Source organism: Mercenaria mercenaria, chromosome 11 (assembly GCF_021730395.1).
Source record: "Mercenaria mercenaria strain notata chromosome 11, MADL_Memer_1, whole genome shotgun sequence".
Classification (NCBI taxonomy): Eukaryota; Metazoa; Mollusca; class Bivalvia; order Venerida; family Veneridae; genus Mercenaria; species Mercenaria mercenaria.
This window is the reverse complement of record NC_069371.1, coordinates 40,439,505-40,465,928: the sequence shown is the minus strand read 5'-3', so window position 1 is coordinate 40,465,928 and position 26,424 is coordinate 40,439,505. Positions and strand designations below refer to the sequence as shown.

Here is a 26,424-nt window from a genome sequence, read left to right as displayed (position 1 = left end):
CAATAATGAAATAATGAGAAACTTACTTAAAGAAATATGCAAGTTTTTATTTTTTTTAAATTATGTCTGGATAATTGTGATATTTCAGAAAAATGTAACTTTCCTTCATCTAAAGCTTGCTTGCAGAGTACTGTAAATAACATTTGTCTAAAATTGAAAACAGAATGTGCATTTCAAAGTTACAAAGCAAAGCATGAAAAAAGTCACTTTTGGCAACATACTGAAATTAAAATTGAGTATAGATGAGTATAGACAATAATTTTATATTATATTGTTTGTCAGCACAAAGAACTCATGAAGTTTTCACTATACTTGTGTTTTATTATCATTATTATTTTCAGTATTATTACTGTATCTTTTATCATCCTATATGTAATATAATAATAATAACAACAAAAATAACAATAATAATAATAATAAGTATGATTATTTATTATTATTATTATAATCATTACTATAACATTAAAGTAATAGTTATTATCATCTATATAATATCAAAATAATAATAATTATTATTATTATAGTTCCACATTCACTGAAGAAAAATTAATTTCTTTCAACTCCACTGCACACCTCTTCATGGTCTACTTGGGGTCCCTGCTGCTAATTGCCCTCTAATCAGTTACTGTTACATAATCGCTGATAAACAGCAGATAAGATGGGAGTTGTATATTGGATTTGGGGGGCGGGGGATTTCATTGCAATATCATTTTGATAACCGTTGATGTCATTCGTTTTGTTTAAGCTGTTTTCTTGATTTGATCACAGTATATTTCGCAAATAAATGTAGACTCGAAATAGCTGTCAAAAATGCTGAGAGCTTATTCTGCCATATTTTATGAAATCATGTTTTAAACTACGTCGTAAATTTCAATTTCTTCCGTGCTACTTCGCCCAACTATCAACTTTGAACGCCGACGATCAAAGCAAATCGCCTGGCAGCCACCTTTATCTCTTTCCCGCGAAAGTACTTCTCCAACTACCTCACAACTTGGTGCAAACTGAATAATATTGTTCGATTTTTCGCCACATACAAAAACATGTCCACCTTTTGTTTCACAAATATCTCGGACGCCTTTAAGTTCAGAAGTGTTATGTTTCCCTAGAAGCATCCCATCCATATTGAGTACTATCAAACCATAATTAGTGTCAGCTACATAAATCCTCTCGCCATTATTACTTACAACAATACGGTAAATGTCTCTGAACAACGCTTGTCCCGACTGATCTTCGGAGAATTGCGTTAGCTTTGTCCCCGCCATGTTGTAGACGAACAAAGTCGTCTGTGAGTCAGATACATATATATTAGAATTGTAATACGCTATACCATAACATTTGTGGTTGGTTTTTATTTCCTTTACTACCTGCAATTTCCCTTTTACAGCCACGAGGTTGATATTGCTAACTGATCCAAAACATACAGCGACCTCATTCTTTTCAAGAGTGCAGACCTGCCACGGGCCATTCGGAAGATTAAGTATATCATCTACAGCATACGAGGAAGGATCAAGGCGTTTAAGAGTTTTGTTACTACAATCTGCAATTATCACAGTTCCATCAGGCAGTATACAGGTGCCAAGTCTACCACAAATAAGCGTGTCTGACACATGTTTCATATTGTACAATTTCTTACCTTCAAGTTTATACAAAACGTGTTTTTGAAGGATTTCGCCAAAACAGTTTAACTCCTCTAGCAAGGACTGCAACTTCTGATTACATTCAAAAGCTATGTCGCGCTTTATAAAGTCTGTCGTCTTGTCTGCTATAGATTTCTTAGCTTGTTCGGTGACCGTCTTTCCTCTTTTCTTACTCACAAACTGTTGTGACGTGTTAGAACCACCTGAAGTAATGCTATCGTGCGATGAGCTGACGTCTTGTTGCGATGTTTTCAACTGGCAACTGTCAGCTTCAATCTTCTGGATAAAGGCTTGATATTTCTTCTCTATTTCATCAATACTTTCCTTTTCTACAACATCAAGTCTACGATCTATCTGTATCCGAAATGCTTTTATTTTTTCAACCTCTTCTTCTTTTCTTTTGAAAAGGCGTTTAACTTCCCGTTGGTATTTGTCTAATTGACGTTTAAGTTCATCAGCAACCCCTTGCATCTCTTTCTGAACGTCCGCAGAATCAGTTGTTGTATCGTTGTCTCTTACATACTCCGGAATATAGAATACATCCTGACACGACCTGAGAGTAGAAATTGTTACCTATTATTCTAACATGGATCGATTTGATTGCCAGTTAAACAAAGAAGAAAGTCAATTTTCTGTATATTCTGCGATAAACAACGGTTGACGGATGGACTGGTAAGAAAACGACTGGTAAGAAAACATTATGACGTCAATTATGACGTCAAATTGCCACATTACGTCCGGTTATTTACTACACTAATGAATGACTCCCAGCATAATTTTTACCAAAATATTTCAAATTGAATAACCATGTAAGAATGAAAACAATCAAGGACTTCTTGTGGTTTGTCGTCTAATTTACCACGGTTCATCAATTGCTTCCATAATCAATTCCTGCGCATTTGAACTCAGAACCGTGATAATTAAGACGACAGACCACTCGAAGGCCTTGATTATTTCTTAATTATATAATGGATGCCAAACGTATGTTGTGGCGTCGTTGTTAAGTATTTACACATTTAAAAGCACATCTGCAGATTGTGATATTCTGTCTAACCAATAACGGAGAAAACCTATGTAAGGATCGAAACTACATTTTCGAGTGCAGTGTCGGTTTTAGGCATTTCGTCAATGATTTTAACCAGCCTCTATTTAATTACTCTTCAACTGCTATTAATAAAATACAATTGAATAGTGCCTTCTCTTCTCTCATACCCATGAGGTGATATAGTGAAAATGAGATTTTTAGAGTGATTCATATAAGTTGTAGAATAAATAAATATGTAAATAAAAAATGAAATCTTAATAAATAATTAAGCAAAATGCATACCTATGCTCTACTGCCATACAAGTGTAACATCCAACAACATCATGATTCTGACAGTACATATCTACCGGCTTAAAGCTGTGTCTCTCGCATCGTTCCGTCGGTACTATAGGAATGGTTTTGCTACATTCCGTTTTAAATTGTCCTTTATCAAGGAGCTTGTGCCCAGACAGAGCTGGAAAATTATCATGAACATTTACACATTCCAAACAGTAATAATCATGACAATCCGCACAATATTTATCAGCTGTTGTTGACCTGCTCTGACGTTTACACGGTGAACAGTAAAGACTGAACGACTTCTCCTGATCGCTTTGATTGTCTAAATTATCCTTAGACGCCATTTTTAATTATAACAGTTGTTTCGTTTTCAGTTTTCGGAAAACGTTTATCAGTGTCTTAACCTACATTTGCGTATATTGACAAATATGCTATTTTTGGATCTGATATATTTCACCTGTAAAAAGATAATATTCTTTAACGCATATTGAATTTAAAACGTTTATAAATACGTGGTAAAATGATATTGCTTCTTTTTCTTGATAATTTGAGGTCTTACGTGAAGTTCTAATCATAATTCCACCAAATTGGAAATATCTTACACTTGTAACACTCACTGCAGTTTTAACAAATGTCGCGTAAATATTGACATTCGGGTTTATAGTGCATATGTACAAAAAAGTGTTGTTTTTTTCTGTAACGGGTAACGACAAACCAATAAATAAATGCTATTATCTTCTGTATCTATTGTTATTATATAAGAATATCAAAAAATGCACTGATAATAGTAAATAGATGTTCGTATTAAGTACCCGACGGTACCAACCCATTTCCCTTACAACCACTATATAATAACTTGATCCAACTTAAAGCGTTTGATCTAAATAGTTACAACAACTGTAAGGTCAGCAATATGAATGGAAAATATGAAATGCTCATGAGTAACTTATATGGAAGGCCCGTGCACAAATGCTAAATTCCATCGGGCGTAATAATTTCACGAGGGCGCAACCCTCGAGAAATTATTTGTGCGATGTATTACCGCCCGAGTGTATAAACTGTGTTAAAACACGGTCTTGCTATAAATTATTTCGATTCTAATATGCCCTTAATCTAAAACAGTAGATACAATACTGAAGCGCTCTTTCTTGGTCGCAACAAAAACTTTGACGTCACCGCACGTTAACGTGACGTCATTCTAGCGTAAGAGTGTTTTAACTAGAATAAATGGTAAGAGCCAAATGCTAAATATACGCCTGTGAACAGACAGTATCGGGTGAACCAGTTTTAAATTTTCTCTCAAATAATTCTATTCACTGCAGGTAAAACGAACATACTGCCGTATGTCCATATAGAGCGTAAAGTAAAAAAATACCCAAGGTAGAAATAGTCTGTTGACATCGGTAATTCTCAAATATATACCACATTACACTCATACCGCTTTGAAGAAAACACCGCACTTTCTGATTGTCTAATGTGCGTATTGAATCTTTAAGTTTATGATATTAAAAAGTATAGCGCTTGTGAAATTTATAGTAAAACTTTCTTTGCCTGCAAAGAGACGAAAATACATGGTTTCGTCATAAATGTTTCATTTTCGTGTTGTTTCTTGTGTAGTTATACAAACAAACTAATATGTCTAATAACAAAACTCCTTTCGTTTTTTACAGTCCTATTGGTGTGCACATAAAGAGCCTATTGTTGCTTATTTTAATTGAAATATATTCATTTCATAATGTACAATAGAAACATGAACGGTAGAATAAACTGAAACGCGAATGATTTGCATACAAAAACAGCAAGCACTAGATAGGCAATCATAAATATTTAACATTGGAATGCGTTGTAAGTATTCACTCCCGAGTATAAAACAAACAAATTTTGATGTAATGTGATCACTATAAATAAGTAAAACTCTTATATTTTTCCAATATTCAGTGGCAAATATATACCGGAGGCTGCCTAAATGTTTAGCCCATGAATCAATAAAAGAGATACCCAGACCTACAGGATCTCATTAAAGAATTGCCTCGTTGTTTTTAGTGTTTTGAATATTGATTTACATGAAGTGAAATAAACTTCTATATAGATATTTTATTTTGTTACGTTTGGCTGTCTTCAAAAAAAATAAATATATATGGAGTGAATGTAAAATTATTATCTATTTAGAAGAGATATCTGCCGTGATTTTATCTCGACCACTGGTAAAACAATGTTTACGCTACATCAAAAATTTCAATTTCGTCCCTGCCAACATGTCCAACGATTATTTTAGAATGTTGGCGATCAAAGCAAATCGCCCTACAACTTCCATTACATTGATCCGAAGGAAGTACTTCTCCGACTACCGCACCATTTGGAGAAAACTGTATGATATTATTGGATGATTCACCACATACTAGGACATTTGCATCGTCAATATCACATGCTCCACGTGCATGTTTAAGCTGAGGGCAGTTGTATTTTCCAAGCAGCTTTCCGTCCTGATCAAGAACAATAAGTCCGTAGGAAGAATCTGTTACATAGATCTCACTGTCATTTCGGCAGACAAAAAGACTGTAGATATCACTGAACAAAGGTTGTCCCGACTGGTCTTTTGAGAATTGTTTCAGCTTTGTCCCTGTAATGTTATATACGAACACTGTCGTGTTGGAATCAGTAATATATAAGTGGCCATTTTTATGCGCTATACCGTAACAACCATGGTCAGTTTCCAGCATCCTAGTTTTTTTCATTTTCCCTTCGGTCGAAACAAATTGGATCTTTTTTACAGCACCCCTTTTATGAAAGGATACAGCTACTCCGTGCTTTTCAACAGAACATATCTGCCACGGACAATAAGACAGGTCACATACATCATCAACTTTGTACGAAGATGCATCAAGATGTTTAAGTTTTTTGTTACTGTTGTCTGCGAGTATTACAGATCCATCAGCAATCATACATGCACCGTATATACTGCAAGTCTTTGTGTCTGAATCATGCTTTATAGGGTATAATTTCTTTCCCGTAAGTTTATACAAAGCATGTTGTTGATTTATTTTACCTAAACGTGTTTCCTGTATTAGGTTTGAGAGCAACTGCTGATTTCTGTCAAACACAAATTCTTGCCTAGAGAAGTCTGATGTCTTGTCTTCTAAGCATCGTTTGGCTTTTCCTGTAGCTGTTTTACCCTTCATCAGACTCACAAACTGTTGCGACATATTAGAACCAGCTGATAAAATGCTATCTTGTGACATACTGATATCATCTTGTAATGCTGTAAGGGCACACACGTCATCTTCAGTCCTTTTTATCAGTACTTTATATTTCTTCTCTATTTCATCAATGGTATCTTTTTCTAGTGCATCAAGTTTCCGTTCCATTTCTAACCGAAATTCTTTTACTTTTTCGACCTCCTCCACCTTCCTCTTTAGAAGACGTTTAGCTTCTTCTTTGTGTTTGTCAAGCTGAATTTTTAAATCATCTTCTGCCTTCTTAAGGTCTCGGTTTATTTCTTGAGAATCGGCCGCAGTCTTGTCTCCTTCTACATACTCGGGTATATAAAATACGTCCTTACATGACCTGAAAAAGTACATCGTTTTTAGAATTTAAAGTGCAATTATGTCCTGATTTCGTTGCAAAATTTCCAAGACAATGAAGTCCTAGCAAGATATAACATTTTAAAAATTATTTCTTTAGAAGATTTCAAAATGGAAGCTACCTTAAACGTTGTATTGGGCTACTCCGGTGAAATAAAGAAATTTCAAAATGATAATAATACAAAGCTGAAAATTTAATTAGTTTTTATAATATTTTCTGAGATGGTATGTTAGGAGCACACACATAGATTAATCATCTCGTTCGCTCGAGATAAGATGCACGCGCTCATTATAAGATGCCGTGCGCTCGAAAGACTACTAAGATGTCATACGCTTGAAATAAGATGAGATACGTTCGACGATATAATGCGCTCGAGATTTGATTTCATTCAAAATATATGATCTCATGCGCTCAGAATAAGTGCTCGTTTGCTCGATATAAGAAATCTCTCAAGATAAGGGGTCGAGCGCTCGAGATATTATGTCATGAGCTCGAGACACTAAATCGAGAATTTGAAATTTGTTTCTAAACACAAAAGGGTTATGGCAGTTTCAGATCAATTACCTGAGTGTTATATTTTAGACAGACATAAATATACATGTAGAAGCAAGCCATCGCCAGTTGTTACAAACAAGTAGCATCATAAAGTATATATAAAAGATATCCAATGGTCGTCTTTCACCAAGATATTTTATCTTTAGACATTTACTTCAAATGTAGAAAATCATCATCAAATGTATTTTATTTTACCTCGTATTTAAATTAATTGTTAATATACAGCCCCATTCTTATTAAATGTCATGCATTAACATCCAATTATCAAAAAAAATTCCAGTTTCTATTGATAATATATAATGTTAAGCTATGTATGTATTGAGTGTGTTCTATTCTAAACGTGATGCATATAGAAGTGTTGATATACATAAACCTATGAATAATTTGATTACATAAACAATATGTATCAAATATTCATATTTTCAAGTAGGAAATTTGGGTCTAGTATATCTTTAAGTAAAATGTTTCCATTTGCGGTATATTTTTTACAGCAAATATTTAGAAAATAAGGAAAGGCAAGGCGATCATGCTTTTTCATTCCTTAACATACCATTAACATGTTTGGTAGAGGGACATACAAAGAATGATAGAGTGCAATTATTCTAAAATCGAAGAAACAGTTTCAAACAAAGTAATTATGCAGAATGTTTCTTGGACGACTTTCTGTCATAATTGTTTGCCTCATCGAACGGGCTTATTTGTTCCTATATGTAAACATTGGACACGTTAAAAATCCTTGCTAGGACCATCATGGATGCATATGTCGTGAGGGCTAAGACGCTTTCCTACGTAGGTGAAGGCCCACTGTTCAATTCATGGCTACTCCCGTTGCGATGTGTCCTTGGGCAAGGCACTTTATCACGATTGCCAAAGTTGACCCAGCTGTAAAGCTGTAAATGGGTGCCAGCAAATTGCTGGGGGTAAGTACAATTGGTTTTAACTGTTATCAAAATAGGGTCACTTAAAAGCTCTACAGAGCTTATGTTCATTTTTTCACAAAGCGACGGTAAGTGAACTACCTTTATCTTTATCATAACACTTTTATTTAAGGATAAAAATATTCGAGCGCTCGACATCACTACATCTTATTTCGACTGCATGACATCTTATCTCATCTGAAGCTCATATTTTTAGCTCGACTATTCATAGAATACTAGAGCTATTGGACTCGCCCGTGCGTCGGCGCCGGCGCCGGCGTCGGTGTCCGCGTCCCGATTTGGTTAAGTTTTTGTATGTAAGCTGGTGTCTCAGTAACCACTAGTGGGAATGGATTGAAACTTTACGCACTTATTCACTTTATTAAACTGACTTACATTGCACAGGTTCCATAACTCTATTTTGCTTTTTTTTTTTACAAAATTATGCCCCTTTTCCGACTTAGAAGTGTTTGGTTAAGTTTTTATATGTAAGCTGGTATCTCAGTAAGCACTAGCGGGAATGGATTGAAACTTCACACACTTCTTCACTGTGATAAACTGACTTACACTGCACAGGTTCCATAACTCTATTTTGCTTTTCTTTACAAACGTATGCCCCCTTTTCGACTTAGAAATATTTGGTAAAGGTTTTGTATGTAAGCTGGTATGTCAGTACTCAATAATGGCAATGGATTGAAACTTCACACACTTGTTCACAGTCATGATATGACATGCACTAAGCAAGTCCTATAACTCTACATTGCATTTTTTTTTAAAACTATGCCCCTTTTTTGACATAGCACTTTTTGGTTAGGTTTTTGTATGTAAGCTGGTATCTCAGTATCCACTAATGGGAAAGGATTGAAACTTCACACACTTGTTCACTGTCATGATATGACATGCACTGTAAAGGTTCAATAACTCTACTCTGCATTTTACAAATCTATGCGTCTATTCCAACTTAGCAGTTTTTGAATAAATTATTATATGTAAGCTGGTATCTCAGTACCAACTAATTGGAATGAATTGAAACTTCACACACTTGTCTACTGTCATGAGCTGATAAGCACTGTGCAAGTTCCATAACCCTGTTTTGCATTTTTACAAAATTATGTCCCTTTTTCGACTGTTTTCATTCAATTGACAAGGCTGTTGAATAGTCGAGCGTTGCTGTCCTCCGACAGCTCTTATTTTTTCATGCGCACAACATCTTTTCTGAAGCGCTCTACATATTATCTTGAGCACACAGCGTCTTATTTGGTGCGCACGACATTTTCTTTCGACTGCATGACACCTTATCTAGAGGGCACGACATCACATTACTGTCTCACGATATGTTATTTCAATTGCGCTATGTCTTGTATCGAGCTCAAAAGCATTTTATTTCTTGTGAACGACTCAGGAAATTAACGTACATCTCTTTGTTTTTACTCGATTTCGATTTTATATTTGTGTTGATAAAATGTCAACACTAACGAAGATTAAAGCAGGATATAAAATTTGATTGTGTTTTTATTCAGATTTTCATGTGATGATATACAGTACCGTTAAAGCAAATCGCTTGCGTCTAAAACTCAGTATGTTTGAAAATGATTGCGATTATTTCAGCATGTATTTTTCTCCAAGATGGACCAAATGCTACTTGAACGGTAAATTACACCATTACACCTCTCTGTTGCGCGTATAATGGTAGAGATAATCATCATTCAGCAAATTTTTGTTTTAGCTATATATTACATTTACAGAAAAAGGAATAAAGTTGGAGGTACAGCACGCATCTTTTATGATTTTGTTTTAGCCAAAGACACTAACAAACAATTATTAGATCTTTTTGTGTTACGATACATCTCATGTTACCTCCAGTATTAAAAGTCTGGCTTTTTTAAAAACATTTATGTAAATCTTACTTTCATAAATTCTATTATAAAAGTTTAAAAACGTACCTGTAGAGAGACACTGCCATGCATGTGTAACAGCCCACATCATCGTGATCCTGACAGTACATATCTACTGGTTTAAAACTGTGTCTCTTACATCGTTCTGTAGGTACAACAGGTATAGCTTCCGAAGTTCCTGTCTCAAAATGTCCTTTGTCAAGAATTTTATGGCCAGATAACGCCGGAATATCGTCATGGCACTTCACACAAGTTGAACAGTAATAGTCATGACAATCTGTACAATAATTATCCGCTTCTGTTGTCCTGCTTTTACGTTTACACGATGAGCACATTAAAGAAATATTTTCTCTTTTTTCTCCTTCAACAGTCGCCATTTTAATTTTTGTTTATCTAATCCTAATTTCGTTTTCAGTTCTGCGTAATCGGTACAAGTAGGCCTACGTTGTAACTTTGACCAAGTTATAATCAACGCACTAGTTTTACAGGCATATTTACCACGATTAAGCTGTTATATTGTATTGCTAAGTTGCTAAAACATTATACGTTGTTTAAGTATACAAGACATAAATACTACAAATAGTTTATGTAAAGATAAAATTAACAAGTTTATAATATATGCGTTAACAGTACTAGCCTATACATAAGTTTTAAAATATGGTGACTGATTTCTGCCATGTTTTATTGTAGAGTGTTCCTGTTTTCGTGTTGGCGGGGCGAAAACACGACACATTCTATGAGAAACTTGATGTGTTTAGAGCAGATATGGATGTGAAGATAGTGGATATTGTTGGTTAAATGACATCTGCAAATAATAGGTTCAAAATAAAAGTAATAAGTGTGATGATGCATATATTTCTTTTACTTTAGATATTTCATACGTTAATTTTTTACATATTGTTTGAGTTCACAAACACATTACACGAGAGTATTTATGTACACTTCCAGTTCAATTAAAGACGAGGTACTTTCCAAATACATGTATATCAAGCGTTTTTTTAAAAGACATATCACTTGCTTATAGAATCATAGTTTCCCGTCCTGTTATTAGTGTTAACAGAATCTAATAGCCAGCTTCAAAAATCAGTCAGTGCCTAACAAATTAGTACAAAAAGTAGTTCTATCTCCTTCATCAAACGACTTGTTTGTATTATCACAATGTCATACAAACCAAGCAGACGTGTTTAACATGTTGTGTATATATGTTGTATCACAAAAAACACAACATTTAGATATTAAGTCCACATCAAGTAGATCGATAGGTAAAATGTTGAAAATTTCAAATCTAAACGGCGTTTGATACATTTTGAACAGACAACAGAGCTAGGGAATCCCAGATCTTTCACTGGAAGAAGAAGAACTGTAGCGGGTGATATCTTGATTATAATCACCGTGTACTCAAGTCATTTGCCGTTAACTGTGCAAAAAGATGAGTGCTAGGTGAGCTATTTACTAACTGTGCGCTATATTGACTATCATAAGTCCCGATATCTTTGCGCCTCTTGCATAATTGTTGTGCGCATGTCTAGTGGAAAATGCCAAAACGAAAACACGAAAACTCAACATATATGGTATTTGTCGTGTTTTTGTGTCAGCGGGACGAAGTCACGACAACAAGATAGTACGACAAATAAAGGGCACAATAACCCTCCGACAAGAAATTCGACAACTGAATAGTCCTGTCAGCGCCCTCTAAACGTCGTGTTTTCGTGTAAAATGTGTCGTTACCGTGTTTTCGTGCTTTCGCCACGCCAAAATGCCAACACGACAGGACAGAAATTAGCAACCAAAATAACCCCCCAAAAAACAAACATACTAAATACGATGTATACATGTATAGCTGAATACTGCATAAGTGTGAACTACTACTAAAATGCACCTTTTTTTAAATACTCACCTGACACTGCATGCTATTTGATAATAAATGTAGCTCTGCATAGACAGTTAATTAATATATTGAGTAAATTTAAATATATATGGTGAGGATTGTTTACATTTGAAGTAAATACTAGTAGCTTAATAAAAGGTATTTCAGTGGAAGTTAGTATTAACCGAACTGTTAGGGGAAACTTGAAATGTTCACATCCTGTAAAGCCAAGCAATTAATGTTCTTCATTAGTTTACAAATACATGTAATATGCCACCAAGAAAGATATGACTCAGCATTCAGTTTCTCCTCATGAAAATTAAACCATCTTGATGAGGCAATACTTAGTTTGAAATTATAGTGTATTATATTAAACAAAATGAATTATATAAATCTGGGTTTTAGATGGAATAATACTTATTCGTAAACAGTTAAAACATTCATTAGCAAACAAAGGATATGTCACACGCTATCATATATTTTTGCAGTAGTTAACTATATTGGTTCTAAGTAAACGACCGTTTGTTTTGATCTTTGTAAAGTCCATACAATCGTTTCATTTTGCAACATTTCATTTGTTTTTTTAATTTGTGACAATAAATGCGAAAAAAAAAAGAAAATAAGAATGCTACATTATGTTTCATGAAACAAATGCAAAACTAATAAACAATATTTGTAGAATTACGTAACAATAGTGCATACTTTGCAAACTGTTTCGTAAACTCAATGACTCTTTATTTCAACATTGACAAAATTCTGACAAAATTCTGCCAACATATTTCAGTAGTATGTAAAGAGTACTAAAGGCAATCAATTCAAATACAACTGTCAGATCCATTATTCATTTTAGCACGATAACATTAACTTGCATGTGATTTATCAGGTACATGATAACGGTATTTGATTGAACATTAAGGCTTTATTTCAATCTAGAGATACATTATTTTCCTGTCACATCGTGTTTGACCTTCTATATAAACGGATAATTTTATTAACTTAAAAGAAAGCACTGCATTCACGTCCACTTAGTGTTGTTTTAGATTTATTTTGATATTATAAATTCGTTAAATAAAGGTTTAAGTTTGTGCCATTTTCTATTTTCTGTGTTTTTCCCCCATTTTAAGTACGTTAAATTTACAGAATTGACACATGTAGTATACCTTGGTAAATATATTGCATATTCAAACGTAAAAACGCATGTGGAGCATAAACGATACAAGATTTTTCACCAAGTCAATATTTAACGTCATTGCACAAACAAGACCACGGCCAGTGTTTATTCTTGGGCTACATTTGCTATGAACACTGGTTGATTTTAAAAACCAATGTACACGAATTTAATCACAAATTATTCAAATTTGACATTAGTAATTTAGTCAGTTCAAGAATATCGAATAAAGTACTTTAAAATTCCTGATGGGTACAGCTTGTTTAAAGGTACACTAGACCCAAATTTCAGATTTCAAATAGTACATCTGAATGCATGCGTAGCTAAACACAGTATAATATGTACTACCCACTAGAAACATTTTAACAGTACTATGGGCTTTTACTACATGACATTTATTTAAGAATTGAGCTCTACATACAATGTACACAATGACTTTATAAAAGTTAAATAGGTTTGATGAGGGCTCAACATTTGAAGAAAATACCTAAAGATAAAGTATTTCAGTGAACGTGTTTGTTTGTTTTGGGTTTAACGTCGTTTTTCAACAGTATTTCAGTTATATAACGGCAGTCAGTTAACCTTACTAGTGTTCTTGGATTATGTACCAGTACAAACCTGTTCTTCGCAAGTAACTGCCAACTTCCCAACATGAATCAGAGGTGGAGGACGAATGATATCAGAAACAATGTCTTTCATTAAATCGTCACGGAGAATATACGCCCCGCCGGTGATCGAACTCCCGACCACGCGACCCCTAGATCTGCACTCTCCATACTGAGCTAAGCGGGCGGGTAGTGTTTTAGTGAAAGATGGCCACAGGACATATATAACATAATACACAGTAGATATATATTGGGCTTTGTGTCGAATATCTTTAAAAATATTAATATGTAGCGCAAAACTGAAGAGAAATGAGACTTACATGTAGAGACATGATATTAGTATGTATATCAGATTTCATATAATGTTTTCTTTCTAAATGATGCAAACATAAATAAGTTTTCAAAAAATGTTTTAATTCATTCAAAAGCATTAACATATATGTCATTATTTTTCGTAAAGCCTTCAGCTTTCGCATATTTAAATTTGCATGTTTCTCAAACTGCTACGCCCGTGTATCGCTGTTCAAAAACCGTGAAACGGGTACCTGTTACCTCGTATATAAGCGTGTGTAAACCCCAAACTTGTCATAGTTTTTTAAGTGCTTCCGCTGTCAAGTTGTCGCTGAGTGCGTGTGTTTTTGTAAAGAAGTTTATTTCTACGGTTTGTAGTGCCGTTTTTTGGTAAGTTCTTTTATTACAGTGAACTTTGTGTTCGTTTTGAATAACTGACTCCTTATTCCTAGGACGTAGTCCAGGTTCTTTTGTATATATACAAATTTTAAAAAAGTAAACATTACCTTGGACGTTGTCCAGGTATTTAAAAATGGCGGAGTCGGAGCACGATGTGCTCTCTTTAAATTCAGAGTCAGAGTTTTCGGGGTTTGAAGAAAAGGATTTGCGTAGCAAAAATATGAAAAAAGATAAGAAAACTCTTAAGTCCGTAGTAACTAAGGTTCTGCCGAAGAAAACTGTTTCTGAAAAACGTAAAAATAGTAAAAGTACTAGTTCTACCAAAGAAAAAACAGAAAAAACAAAGTCAAAGGTAGCAGATACTACCAACGAAAAAACAAGTGTTGAAAATGCACAGTGTTTAGTTCAAATTGATTTAAACAATTTAACAGATGGACATATTGAAATGTTAAAATCAAAGTTAGGACTGTCTGAGCCTAATTACACAGCCTATTATGATGGGCATTATCATACACAAGATGATGATATGATGAACTATGACCAGTATGATGATAAAAATGAACATTTTGATGTTAATAATGCACCAAATTTTCATGTGGAATTGGTGAATGACGGTTCAGATTCAGAAATTGATAGTATTGGGACAAGTAGACCAATTAAAAAGCAAAAATCTAAAGATTTGAGTAAGAAATTGATTAATGAATTATTTGGGGAGAATAAGGAAAATGATTCCGATTCTGAATGGAAATTACCAAAGATTAAGACAAAATCTAAGGGTCGACCTATCCCAGATTCATTAGCAAAATTGGTGAATACTGCTTGTTCAACTTCGTGTGATACAGATGATATAACAGAAAGGTATAAAATTCCTGAGAATTGTGATCTCTTGAATCCACCAATGGTAAATAGTGAGATTTGGAAAATCATGGACAAAAGATCAAGGTCGTATGATAAATTGTTTCAAGACATTCAAGGTATGTTGGCTACAGGTATTGTGCCGATCTTAAAGTTAGTAGAAACATTGAAGTCTCAAATCTCGGGAAACGAAGAGGCAAAACTGTTGATTTCGGACTCGTTGACAATGTTTGGTCAGGTACAACACAATCTCAGTATAAGGAGGCGTTACTTGATAAGACCCAACATTAATAAGAAATACAAGAACCTTTGTAATGTCAGTACACCAGTTACTGCTATGTTGTTTGGTGATGACATTTCCAAAGAAATGAAAAATTGTGACACTGGTATGAGTCTAGGAAATTATCTAGCAAAGGACTGATATAATTATCAGCCGTATTCTGGGAACAGAGACTTCAGCAGAGGTAGAGGTCGATATCCTCGCAATTTTAACAGAGGTAGAGGCAGATTTATGCCGTATGGTCAGGTGCAACGTGGAGGTTATGGTGGCCAATTCAGAGGACAAAGACGTCCAAATTATAATAAACCATCAGCCACTGTTACACAGGCCCCAAACGGGTGGAATTAAATAAGGTAGGTAGATTAAAACATTGTTTACATGTATGGAAAACTTTTACCAATGATCCTTGGATCTTAGAAAGTGTGCAAGGTTATATTCTAGAGTTTGAAACAGAACCAAAGCAAAACATGCTTCCAAAAGAAATCCAGTTTAATGATGAAACCATGGATATCATAGACCAGGAAGTAAAAGATCTGTTAGAAAAGGGTGCTATTTGTCAATCTCATTATGAACAAAATCAGTTTGTTTCAAATATTTTTGTGGTTAAAAAACCTAATAACAAATATAGACCAATTATTAATTTGAAAAAGTTAAATCAGTTTGTTCTTTATGAACATTTTAAACAAGAACATTTTAAAATTGTTTTAGATCTTATCCAAGAGAATGATTATTTCTGTTCAGCAGATTTAAAAGATGCTTATTTCTCAGTACCAATTCATAGAGATTTTCAGAAGTACCTGAAATTTGTCTGGAGAGGTGTTTTTTATCATTTTGTTTGTCTCCCTTTTGGATACAGTGCAGCTCCAAAATTGTTTACCAAACTTTTAAAACCAATTTATGCATGGTTCAGAGCTCAAAATATTAGATGCTCTTATTACATTGATGATTCGTTAAATATGAATCAAGACAGACAGATTTGTGGAAAGCACGCAAAGATAATGTGTAACACTTTGGAATCTTTAGGTTATTCAATAAATGAAAAGAAGTCTGTTTTAATACCAACACAAAAAATCATATATTTTGTTTTTTTGTTGGATTCAGTTCAATTTAGGGTTTTCTTAACTGATGAAAAGTTGCAGAAGATTATTACAAAAGCAACCTGTTTATTAGAAACAATAAATGTGCTGGTCAGAGATTTGGCATCCTTTATTGGACTGGTTATTAATGCTTTTTATGCTGTGCTTGAAGCACCATTACACTACAGACATTTAGAAAAATGTAAAATATTAGGGTTAGGTAGAGATAAAAATTATGACAATAGAATTGTTCTAAATGGAGACAGTGTGACAGAATTACAGTGGTGGATAACAAATGTGGTTAAAAAGAATGGTAAAAGAATAAGACCAAAGAAGGTAGACTATACATGTCAGTCGGATGCTTCTTTAATTGGTTGGTCTTGTTATGACCAAGATTCTGAACAATATTTGAATGGTCAATGGTCAAAAGATGAAAAACAAAATCATATAAACTTTTTAGAACTTCTTGCCATTTTCTTTGGTATCAAGTCTTTATATAAGGATGTATGCGACTCGCATATTCGTTTCTATTCAGATAATGTGTCTGCGGTAGCATATATTAATGACATGGGAGGAATGAATTCTACTAGTCTTGATGAATTAGCACGGGAGATCTGGACATGGTGTTTGAATAGAAATATTTATTTATCTGCATCATATTTGAAGGGCTCGGAAAATTTCAAGGCAGATTTTTATTCTAGAAATTTTTCGGGATCATCTGAATGGATGTTGAAAAAAGATATTTTTCGACGAATATGTTCAGAATTTTTTACCCCAGATATAGATATGTTTGTCTCTAGAATTAATTTTCAGGTGGACAAATATGTTACTTTTTTCCCATCTCCAGGGAGTTTTCGTAATGATTGTTTTTCCTTTGTATGGACAGAATATGAACCATATTTGTTTCCGCCTTTTGCGTTAATAGGCAAAGTCATTAATAAATTGGTTCAGGATAAAGTTCAGAGAGCTATTTTGATCATACCTTTATGGCGATCTCAATTTTGGTTTCCTTTAGTAATAGATCATTTAATATCTGTTCCTGTTAGGTTACCAAGACACAGAGATATATTGATGCTTCCACAGGACGGGACTTTACACCCTTTTGGAAGGAAGATGACCATGGTCGCCGTGCAGTTATCTGCAGATGTTTACAAGAACAAGGTCTTAATGCAGAAGTTGCAGAAATTATCGTTACATCATGGAGAGAAGGTACATCCAAGCAATACGCGCTGGCTTGGAAACGATGGTTTCTTTGGTGTAAAGGGAAAGGTAAAAATTCCATTAAAACCACTGAAGTTACGGTAATGAATTATTTATATTCATTGTTTACGGATAAAAAATCCTACTCTGTGATTAACACTCATAAAGCTATGTTGTTACAGACATTAATGATCATTTGAAATAAGCGGTGCTCAAGTCAAACTTTAATAAGCCGGTTCATGAAAGGAATTTTTATTAAGAAACCACCTTTACCAAAGTACAAGTTTACATGGGATGTCACTGTAGTCTTGAAGTTCTTATCGGACTTGTTTCCTTTAGAAACACTAAGTTTAAAAAAGCTAAGTTTGAAATTGATATCGTTAATTGCGTTAGCAACTGCATCTAGAGCACAGACATTAGTCTCATTGGATTTGAACTACATGAAGGTCTATGATTCCTGTGTTCTTTTTTATTTTCCAAATTTGTTAAAAACTTCCCAGATTGGAAAAAACAGTAATTATAGTTTAAAACTAGAACAGTATGAAGATGAAAGATTATGTGTTTTTTATACTTTGAAGTATTATATTAAGGTTACTAAAAGACTGAGACATGATTCTCAATTATTTGTTTCATATGTTACATATAATGCTGTCACATCTAGCACTTTAGCTAGGTGGCTTAAATGTGTTCTACACTAAGCGGATATTGATGTGTCTATTTTTAAGGCACATTCCTTTAGGTCTGCATCTACATCTGCAGCCTTAAACAGTAATTGTTCTATCAAGAACATTCTTGATACGGCAGGTTGGAAATCGGATGAAAACTTTTTCAAGTTTTATCGTAGACAGGTGGTTGAAAAAGATGATATCTCTTTTATGAAAGCAGTGTTTAAGTGATAGCAGATGATGAGTATTTAACAAGGTTGAATTTACTGCCTTCTGGACAAAAAGAGGAATATGATATGTTCAGAGTATAGATTGAACATTTAATTACTATATTTAATACTATAATATTGTATAAATGACAGTGAATTCTCGGGTTTAAGTTAACCTGTATTGTAAGAAGTTGAATGAATTATATTATTTGCTTATAATGTAGTTTTCATATAATTTATGAAATTTTTTGAAGTTAATAATTATATGGAAAATTTATTATTGTTGATTTTCTTGAGGAGAGGTATTTTGTTGCCATTCTTTAAAGATGCAAATTTAAATATGCGAAAGCTGAAGGCTTTACGAAAAATAATGCCCCCTCATCCAATCTTTAGTGACGGATGAGGGTCATTATTTGAGTGAAGCCGGAGGCTAAGCATATGTAATTACCCTCCCTTGGTTATATATATTACAAAGTTTGATTTCTAACCACCGTCTTTTTTCTATCCCACCCTGATTACTATAAATATATGGCAACAAAATAGTTGCTTTGAATTATGACAAGTTTGGGGTTTACACACGCTTATATACGAGGAAACAGGTACCCGTTTCACGGTTTTTGAACAGCGATACACGGGCGTAGCAGTTTGAGAAACATGCAAATTTAAATATGCTTAGCCTCCGGCTTCACTCAAATAATGACCCTCATCCGTCACTAAAGATTGGATGAGGGGGCATTAAGTCCATTATTTCAAATTTAGCGTACAATTCGTCAACTGGACGAAATTCTCATATATATTTCTTAAACCAAAACAAGATGTGTTGAGTTTAGGAGTAATAATGAAACAAAATTGTAGTTGCTTTTATTTTATTTCAGACAGTTCACAATATGATAGAAATGTGTGACCTTATGTTTACGTAGTTATTCGTTCTATAAATTAAATTAAATTTTCCTCATGGACTAATAAAGTCACAGGATAGTCGTCATGATACGAACATAATCAGTGTAATTCTGATAACTATATGTTTAAACTAAAAATAAAAGCAGTACGTCCAGAGGACACATCAGTTCGGAAGACATCTTTCTGAATTAGTTTTGTAAATGCTATACATATATTTGTGTTATGTGTACACGGTGCTTTAATTTTTGATTTATTAAAGAATATAATATACACATTATATACATATTTTAAATTCTAATGTACTAATGCGATATTTTATACTTTTAGCATTCATTTCTTTAAATCAGATTGTAAATGTCGATTTCATCATTGTTACTGCGACCAACAAGAAGCTTACAGTTCCTTTGATCGAAACAAATAGACATACAAGCTTCATTTCCAGTGTCAGAAGATAACACATTTCCCAGTTTTTCACCATGTGAAGTAAACTGTAAAATACAGTTGTTATTATTACCACTCGCCAAAAAACTTCCATCGTCCGCAAAACAAACACGTTGTACATGTGTAAGTTCAGAACAGTCATATTTTCCTTGCAATGTGCCATCCGCCCTAAGAACAACAACTCCATACTTAAAGTCAGCCACACAGATCCTTCTACCGTCAGTACTAACAGATAAACTGTAGATACTATCAAACAAAGCTTGCCCTGTCTGGTCTCTGGTGTATTCTTTAAGCTTTGTACCAGTCATGCTGTAGATAAAAACACTCGTACGCGAATCCGCAACGTACAAATTATCAGTTGCATAAGCGATTCCATAACATTTATGATCCAAGTTTGTTACTTTTGTTCTCTTCATTTCATTTGTAACTGAAATGAAATAAATGTTCTCTCTGTTAGCAGCTATAGCAGCAACATCCTGTTTATAGATGGCGCAGATTTGATATGGGTCTTCTGGTAGATCACACACATCTACATTAGTGTACATGCTATCAATACGTTTCAGATTCTTGTTATTACAGTCAGCAAGTATTGTAGAGCCATCCTCGAGTATACACATGCTACTGATACTGCATGCTTGTTTGTCAGATTGGTGCCTGATGTAGTATGTCTTCTTTTCCTTGACTTTGAAGGGGCCATTCGACTGTCGTATTCTTCCAAAAGTACCCGTATGTGCTAAGACAGTCAACAATTTTTCATCTTTTGTGAATTTAATATTGATTTCATTTTTCCCTTTAGTTATTTCTTCTTTACATTTTGCAGCACTTTCCGCGACTCTTTTACCGAGCTTAGAAGCAACAAAATCCTGCGAAATATTGCTTCCGAATGATGTCAGTTTGTCTTGGCACACACAACTTCAATTTGTGTATTTTCGAGGAGCTGTATTTCGTCGTTGATTTTGTCGATGATGGACTTGTATTTCTTCTCTATTGAATCTATACTGTTTTGTTCTAATATGTCTAGTCTTTTGTCAATTTCCTTTCTAAAGTCCTGTACCGCATGCAATGCTTCTTCCTTACATTTAAGTAACCGGTCTCGTTCTCCTTTGCATTTGCCAAGCGTTTCAATCAGATCTCTTTTAGCAGTCTTTATTTCTTCTTGAATTTCTTTCGAGTCTGTATGTGCTTTGTTGTTTTGAACGAACTCGGGTATATCAAAAATATCTTTGCATGACCTAAAGTAAAGATGACAATAACATATAATTCAGTTGTGTATAACATTTGTGTAAGCGTCAATTCCAGTGACTTTAAGTGATAAACCTAAATGAAAATCATTTTTATAACATGTCTGTGTAAGAATTAAACTGATTATCAAATACAGTTATTTTATAACACCAGAGTATCTGTAAGCAATGCGCATACACCCCCAAATACAGTAAATGTATAGCGAGAACTCGATAATTTGGTTTTACTGACAAAAATATCTGGCAATATCATAATAATGAAAAATGCCGTACCAGTTAAAATGAACTTACGTTGTATTTATACACAAAAAGTCCAAACCGGTAAAATGGTTTTATCACTTGCAATCACTGTTATTGGAATATAAAAAAAAGAGATAAAATTTAAACTATTACTTAAAACATTGTGTAGATAATATGTCTTCACGACCGTATTAAAGGTCGATTACCTAGTACTGTTGAACAGTTAAGTTAACCTGACAGATAAATACTAACCATACATTGACTGTTGAACTACAATGTAATTGATCTTATGAATTAAAGAACCTTGTTATAAACTTACCTGTGATCTACTGCCATACAGGTGTAACATATAAAAGGAGTATCAAACCGCCTCAAATACAGCAATTATTAGTGATAACTTGGCGATTTGGTTTTATTTACAAACATATCTGGCAATATCATAATAATGAAAAATGTCATACCAGTTAAAATGAACTTACTTTGTTTTATTTCATAAACCATTCAAAACGTTAAAATGGTTATATCACGTGCAATTACTGTTACTGGAACATATAAAATAACGAGATCTATACTATTACTTAAGGTTCAAGTAAAGTGTTTGAGACCACCCCTTGGGTAAATTTTCATTTTGGAAATTATACTCGACAGACCCATAATATTCATAACATATATATACGGAGTTGTTCAGTAGAAGTAGAAAATACTTTCCGGACACATTTTCATATTTCGGCTCCATTATTCCCTAAAAAAATATTTGACATAGATGAAGCCCACACTGCAAAACTTCAGCGCCTTCCACAGCCGATGTTGTAATCACCATCGCGTTGTGACGTTAAATATGGCTTCCATGGGGCCTCAAATGGGGACACTAAAATAAATTATTTTTCCCGTCAGGTAAACCAATATCCGGACAAATATTTTGATGGTGTTTTGTTGTTAATATGATATCAAAATATGTAATTCAACTATTTCTACATATTTTTTTATCATTCATCTCTTCAAAGTTGCAGAAAAAAAGTTGTGAAATTAAAAATAGAACATGTTATCAGCAGACAATCATTATGCAGTTTGATTATTTTTCCCCACTTGATACCTCGGCATGCGTGAACTACTGCGCATGCGCAATGCTATCTTCATGCCCCGTTAAGACAAAAAGTTGTTTTGTAAACGCAGGTGAGTTATCAACATAAACCCAAACATTATACAGCCTTATAAAATAACGGTTTATTGAAGACATGAAGAACTAACATCTAAATGATCTAGATGAAACAATTACATGAATAACAACAAAATAAAGCGGATATTACATGTGTCCGGAAACTGGTCCTCTCCGGAAAGTGGTCCCAACCAGTAGAGGTCACCTTGTTTGGTAATACGTATTTTGTCTTACAAAACATGCACTTCAACTGTCCACATTATATTTTGTACAAAATATCAAACTTCTTTTTCAAACGTATTTTTTTCTCTAAATTTGTTTTTGTTGTTGTTGTGTGTGTGTGTGTGTGTGTGTGTGTGTGTTCGGGTTTAACGTCTTTTTCAACAATTTTTCAGTCATATTAACGACGGTGTCTGCTTGTAGCAGTGAGCACAATGCCCAACTTTATAGTGCTGCTTCACTGGAATATCACGCCGTAGACACCTGACATGATACCCCACCCAGTCACATTATACTGACACCGGGCTGACCAGTCCTAGCACTATCCTCTTAATGCTGAGCGCCAAGCGAGGAAGCTACTAGTACATTCTTTACGTCTTTGGTATGACGCGGCCAGGGATCGAACCCACGACCTCCCGCTCTCGAAGCGGACGCTCTACCACTAGGCTACCGAGGCGGTTGTTTTTGTTGTGTGTCTTACATACTTATCTAGGTACTCCGGGAAATGAAAAATAGTTTACTTTTGTATTTGTTGAAATACTGCAGTTGTTTTGTTACTTTTACAGGTCTACTTTCACTTTCATTTTGCAATGTTTGCATTTTTTGAAATGTACATGGTTTGTAACACTTTCAATCCCCAGAGTACCTGGACAAACATGTTAGACACACAATGATAAGAAAAGTAATGACAAAATACTTTTGAAAAATAAGTTTGATATCTTCTACTAAATAGAACATGAACAGTCAAAGCCCATGTGATATAAGACAAAATGTGCTGTCCAAAAGAGAATAACCTGTCTTAATAGTTTCTTCTATTTATTATGAACAATTTGGTGTATTCTTTATGATAGACCAAGGCCTATGCGGCGTAAACAACTCAAACAAAAATTCACCCGAGGGGTGGTTTCAAAAGACTTTACTTGAACCTTAAAACATTGTGTAGATAATCTCTCATTACGACCGTATTTAAGCTCGATTACCTAATACTGTTTCACAGTAAACTTGACCTGACACAGATTAAATACTAACCATACACTAATTGTTGTCCTACAATGTAATTGATTTTATGATTAATAAAATCTAGTTATAGTCCTACCTGTGATCTACTGCCATACAGGTGTAGCACCCAACATCATCGTGATTTTGACAATACATGTCAACAGGTTTAAATCTGTGTCTCTCACATCGTTCTGTCGGAGCAATAGGCAAACCCTTGCTAGTCCCTTCTCTAGCTTGACCTTTGTCCAGGATCTTGTGTTGAGATAAGGCGGGAATATCTTCATGAAATTTAACACAATCTGAACAATAATAGTCGTTACAGTCCGTGCAATATTTGTCCGCTTCTTTATTCCTCTCCTTACGTTTACAAGGTGAACATAACAATTGAAAAGTTTCATCTGATTGTCTTTCAAAGTCATTACCTTGTATGGACGCCATTTTTGCTTTATACACACTACAATTTTGCGAAAATATTTAGTCCTACTTTCACTATCTCTTCCATGCATATAACCTACATAAATGTTATCTATTTCTCAAACGTAATCCGATATCGGTTAGCTATATTTAGCGTTAGATATATAGCTCTGGAGTATTCGACTTATTAGAATAATAGTTGGCACGAAGAGAACTATTTTATAACCGACTAAATAATTTCTTGTGTGTCCTTAACATGCACGAAAATCAACTTGAATATAAATACCAACTTTTGCCTGTTTTTATTTTTATTATCCAAGAATAAATACCAAATTTTGCCTGTTTTTATTTTTATTTTCCAAGAATAAATAAACTGTAGAATGATATTAAACAATATACCATAACTGTGATGATATTAAACTTATATCATATAAACAATATGTAAGCTACTTAATACCATAATTTTCAGCAATACGAAACAAACACATGTCAGCAACACATCCTTGCATATGTATCATTCATATCAAACGTTATTTGATATTAGCTATACGGAGGTTACATTAAATGTTTCGTAATAGAGAGTTCATTTTAATGTGTTTGTATATACTGAAAACAGTTGGGTATTTGTTCCTGGACATGTTCAAACGAAATTCAATTATATAGATCTGTTTTTATTTTGTTTTACAATGTAGGCAGTTGTAAACTCTAGATCTGTGCAGCCATTTTTGCTCTAAACCGTTGTTTGAATGATAAGGTATTTTTTAAGGTAGGAAAGTTTTACCGGATGAAAAAGTTGTGTCGTCAGGTGTTGATAAAATGTGCTATTTTTATATATCGTAAACAGCCCATCACCATTAACACAATTTTTTTCTAACTTAAAACTGATATCTTTGGTGTGTAGGGTTACTGCGTTTCTTCTATCGATGAAACACTGTGACTTAGTCTAATAACATTTCAAATCATCATTAATAACTGAATTTGCCTGACTGCACACGGCATTACTGTAATCGTCGGAACATTACTTCCTTCATATTTGCTTTTAAAATGCCAGCTTGGAAAAATTGAAAGTAATTGCTCGGTGGGTAGAATTGAATAAGATACTTCTTATAAATCTTTGAAAAGTGTTTAGTATTAAAAAATGCTCAGAAAAAAAAAGTTTTAATCTTCAAGCTAAGTATTACATATGTTTCATAATCTGGTGGATGCGTTAATTAAAATGATTTGATATCGTTTAGGAAAGTTCGAGCAATGAATGACTTATGAGTTCATCTTTCCAGAGTACAATATTGATTAACTTAAATTAGTTTATTAATGGTTAAAATGATTTGTTTTACACACCCCGTGTACTATTGAAGCGGTGTAGTTTATAAACTACAGAAAATTCAACATAATACTTAATTCAATGTAATATTTGTAAAATGTGTATGTAAGTTTATCAAAAGAGGATATATAGCGAAAATCGTAAAGCACAGTGTATGCTTGGTGACTGACCTGTCTCGGTGCCTACCGGTGCGATGACTAATGACTTGTAAGACTCTGTGATGATTTTCTCCTAAATCCCACATAATACGGACGGAAGGAGTGGAATTTTGCTTAGTCGTGCCCTCAAACGTTAGACACTTTGTACTCAGACTTCAGACAGATTGTTGAGTACATTAGTATAATTATATCTTAGATTAACCCTATCTCATGTTTTACTTAAAGTTTATACAATACTGGTTTGGTTTAACGTCGCACCGACTCAATTATATGTCATATGGCGACATTTTTAGTTTTGATATGGAGAAAGACCCCAGGTGCCACTCCGTGCATTTTTCCATCATTGCCCACCGTTTCAAGACGGTATCCCTATTTTCAACTTGTTTTTATCCGTTTCGTGTCTAATGCCTCACATATTGCCTTATTTGTTGGTGATGTTTCTATTATCATTTCTCAAACGCCTCCCATCGCCTTTTTGCATTGACGCGCTCTATCCGTTTACTCTGAGTGAGGTGCAGATTGTGGTCACCGGTCGTCCCTGGGCGGCTCCCCACAGTTTCGATTTTTCCTGCTTGTCTTTTTATTTGCTTTGATTTGATTTGTTTGTACACGTGTTTGCGTGTCATGTATACGTGTACGTCCTTGTTAGAACTGCTGTTATAGGTGGTGTAGGAGACTGCGCTTCTGGAGCGTGGCTTTAAATGTTGTGATCAGTAACAACAGTAGTTGTGCATGGTGCATGTAGGTTCTTTCAGAAAAATAATTTGTAGAATTATGGAATTTTAATTTTTGTTACTATACTAAATACAT

General features: G+C 34.1%; 3 protein-coding genes across 7 annotated transcripts in view; all 3 read right to left on the bottom strand.

Moving 5' to 3' along the window:
• Positions 1 to 698: 698 nt before the first annotated feature.
• On the bottom strand, positions 699 to 24,609 carry LOC123531368 (uncharacterized). 2 transcript variants are annotated; one of them, XM_053517219.1, is made up of 2 exons: positions 23,819 to 24,609; positions 699 to 2,190 (listed from the first exon to the last, which is right to left on the bottom strand). In XM_053517219.1, the coding sequence occupies exons 1-2, from the start codon at positions 24,157 to 24,159 to the stop codon at positions 852 to 854; spliced, it is 1,680 nt and encodes a 559-aa protein (XP_053373194.1). In that variant the 5' UTR covers positions 24,160 to 24,609; the 3' UTR covers positions 699 to 851. The 2 variants fall into 2 exon arrangements, with proteins under 2 accessions (XP_053373194.1, XP_045168167.2); XM_045312232.2 differs by lacking the exon at positions 23,819 to 24,609 and adding an exon at positions 2,965 to 3,403.
• LOC123532806 (E3 ubiquitin-protein ligase TRIM71-like) overlaps positions 4,391 to 26,424 on the bottom strand; it is a 34,006-nt gene continuing 11,972 nt past the window's right edge. Inside the window, exons 1-2 of one of the 2 annotated variants that reach the window (XM_045314394.2) lie at positions 9,959 to 10,322; positions 4,396 to 6,525 (exon numbers count right to left, since the gene is read on the bottom strand). In XM_045314394.2, the coding sequence (XP_045170329.2) occupies positions 5,178 to 6,525; positions 9,959 to 10,287 (1,677 nt within the window). In that variant the 5' untranslated portion in view covers positions 10,288 to 10,322 and the 3' untranslated portion in view covers positions 4,396 to 5,177. Of the gene's footprint in view, positions 6,526 to 9,958; positions 10,323 to 26,424 lie in introns of those variants that run through there. The other variant, XM_053517220.1, reaches the window with a different exon arrangement.
• LOC123532186 (uncharacterized) overlaps positions 19,375 to 26,424 on the bottom strand; it is a 58,216-nt gene continuing 51,166 nt past the window's right edge. The window contains exons 1-2 of one of the 3 annotated variants that reach the window (XM_053517223.1): positions 21,667 to 21,713; positions 19,375 to 21,098 (exon numbers count right to left, since the gene is read on the bottom strand). In XM_053517223.1, coding sequence (XP_053373198.1) covers positions 20,756 to 21,098; positions 21,667 to 21,683 — 360 coding nt within the window. In that variant the 5' untranslated portion in view covers positions 21,684 to 21,713 and the 3' untranslated portion in view covers positions 19,375 to 20,755. Of the gene's footprint in view, positions 21,099 to 21,666; positions 21,714 to 26,424 lie in introns of those variants that run through there. The other 2 variants (XM_053517222.1, XM_053517221.1) reach the window with 2 other exon arrangements.

Bases quoted from the DNA above. Each gene is read 5' to 3' on its own strand.
- LOC123531368 (XM_053517219.1), bottom strand. From the start codon at position 24,159: ATGGCGTCCATACAAGGTAATGACTTTGAAAGACAATCAGATGAAACT. The intron at 2,191-23,818 runs GTAGGACTATAA...TTCTACTCTCAG, and splicing joins TGTATGGCAGTAGATCACAG to GTCGTGTCAGGATGTATTCT.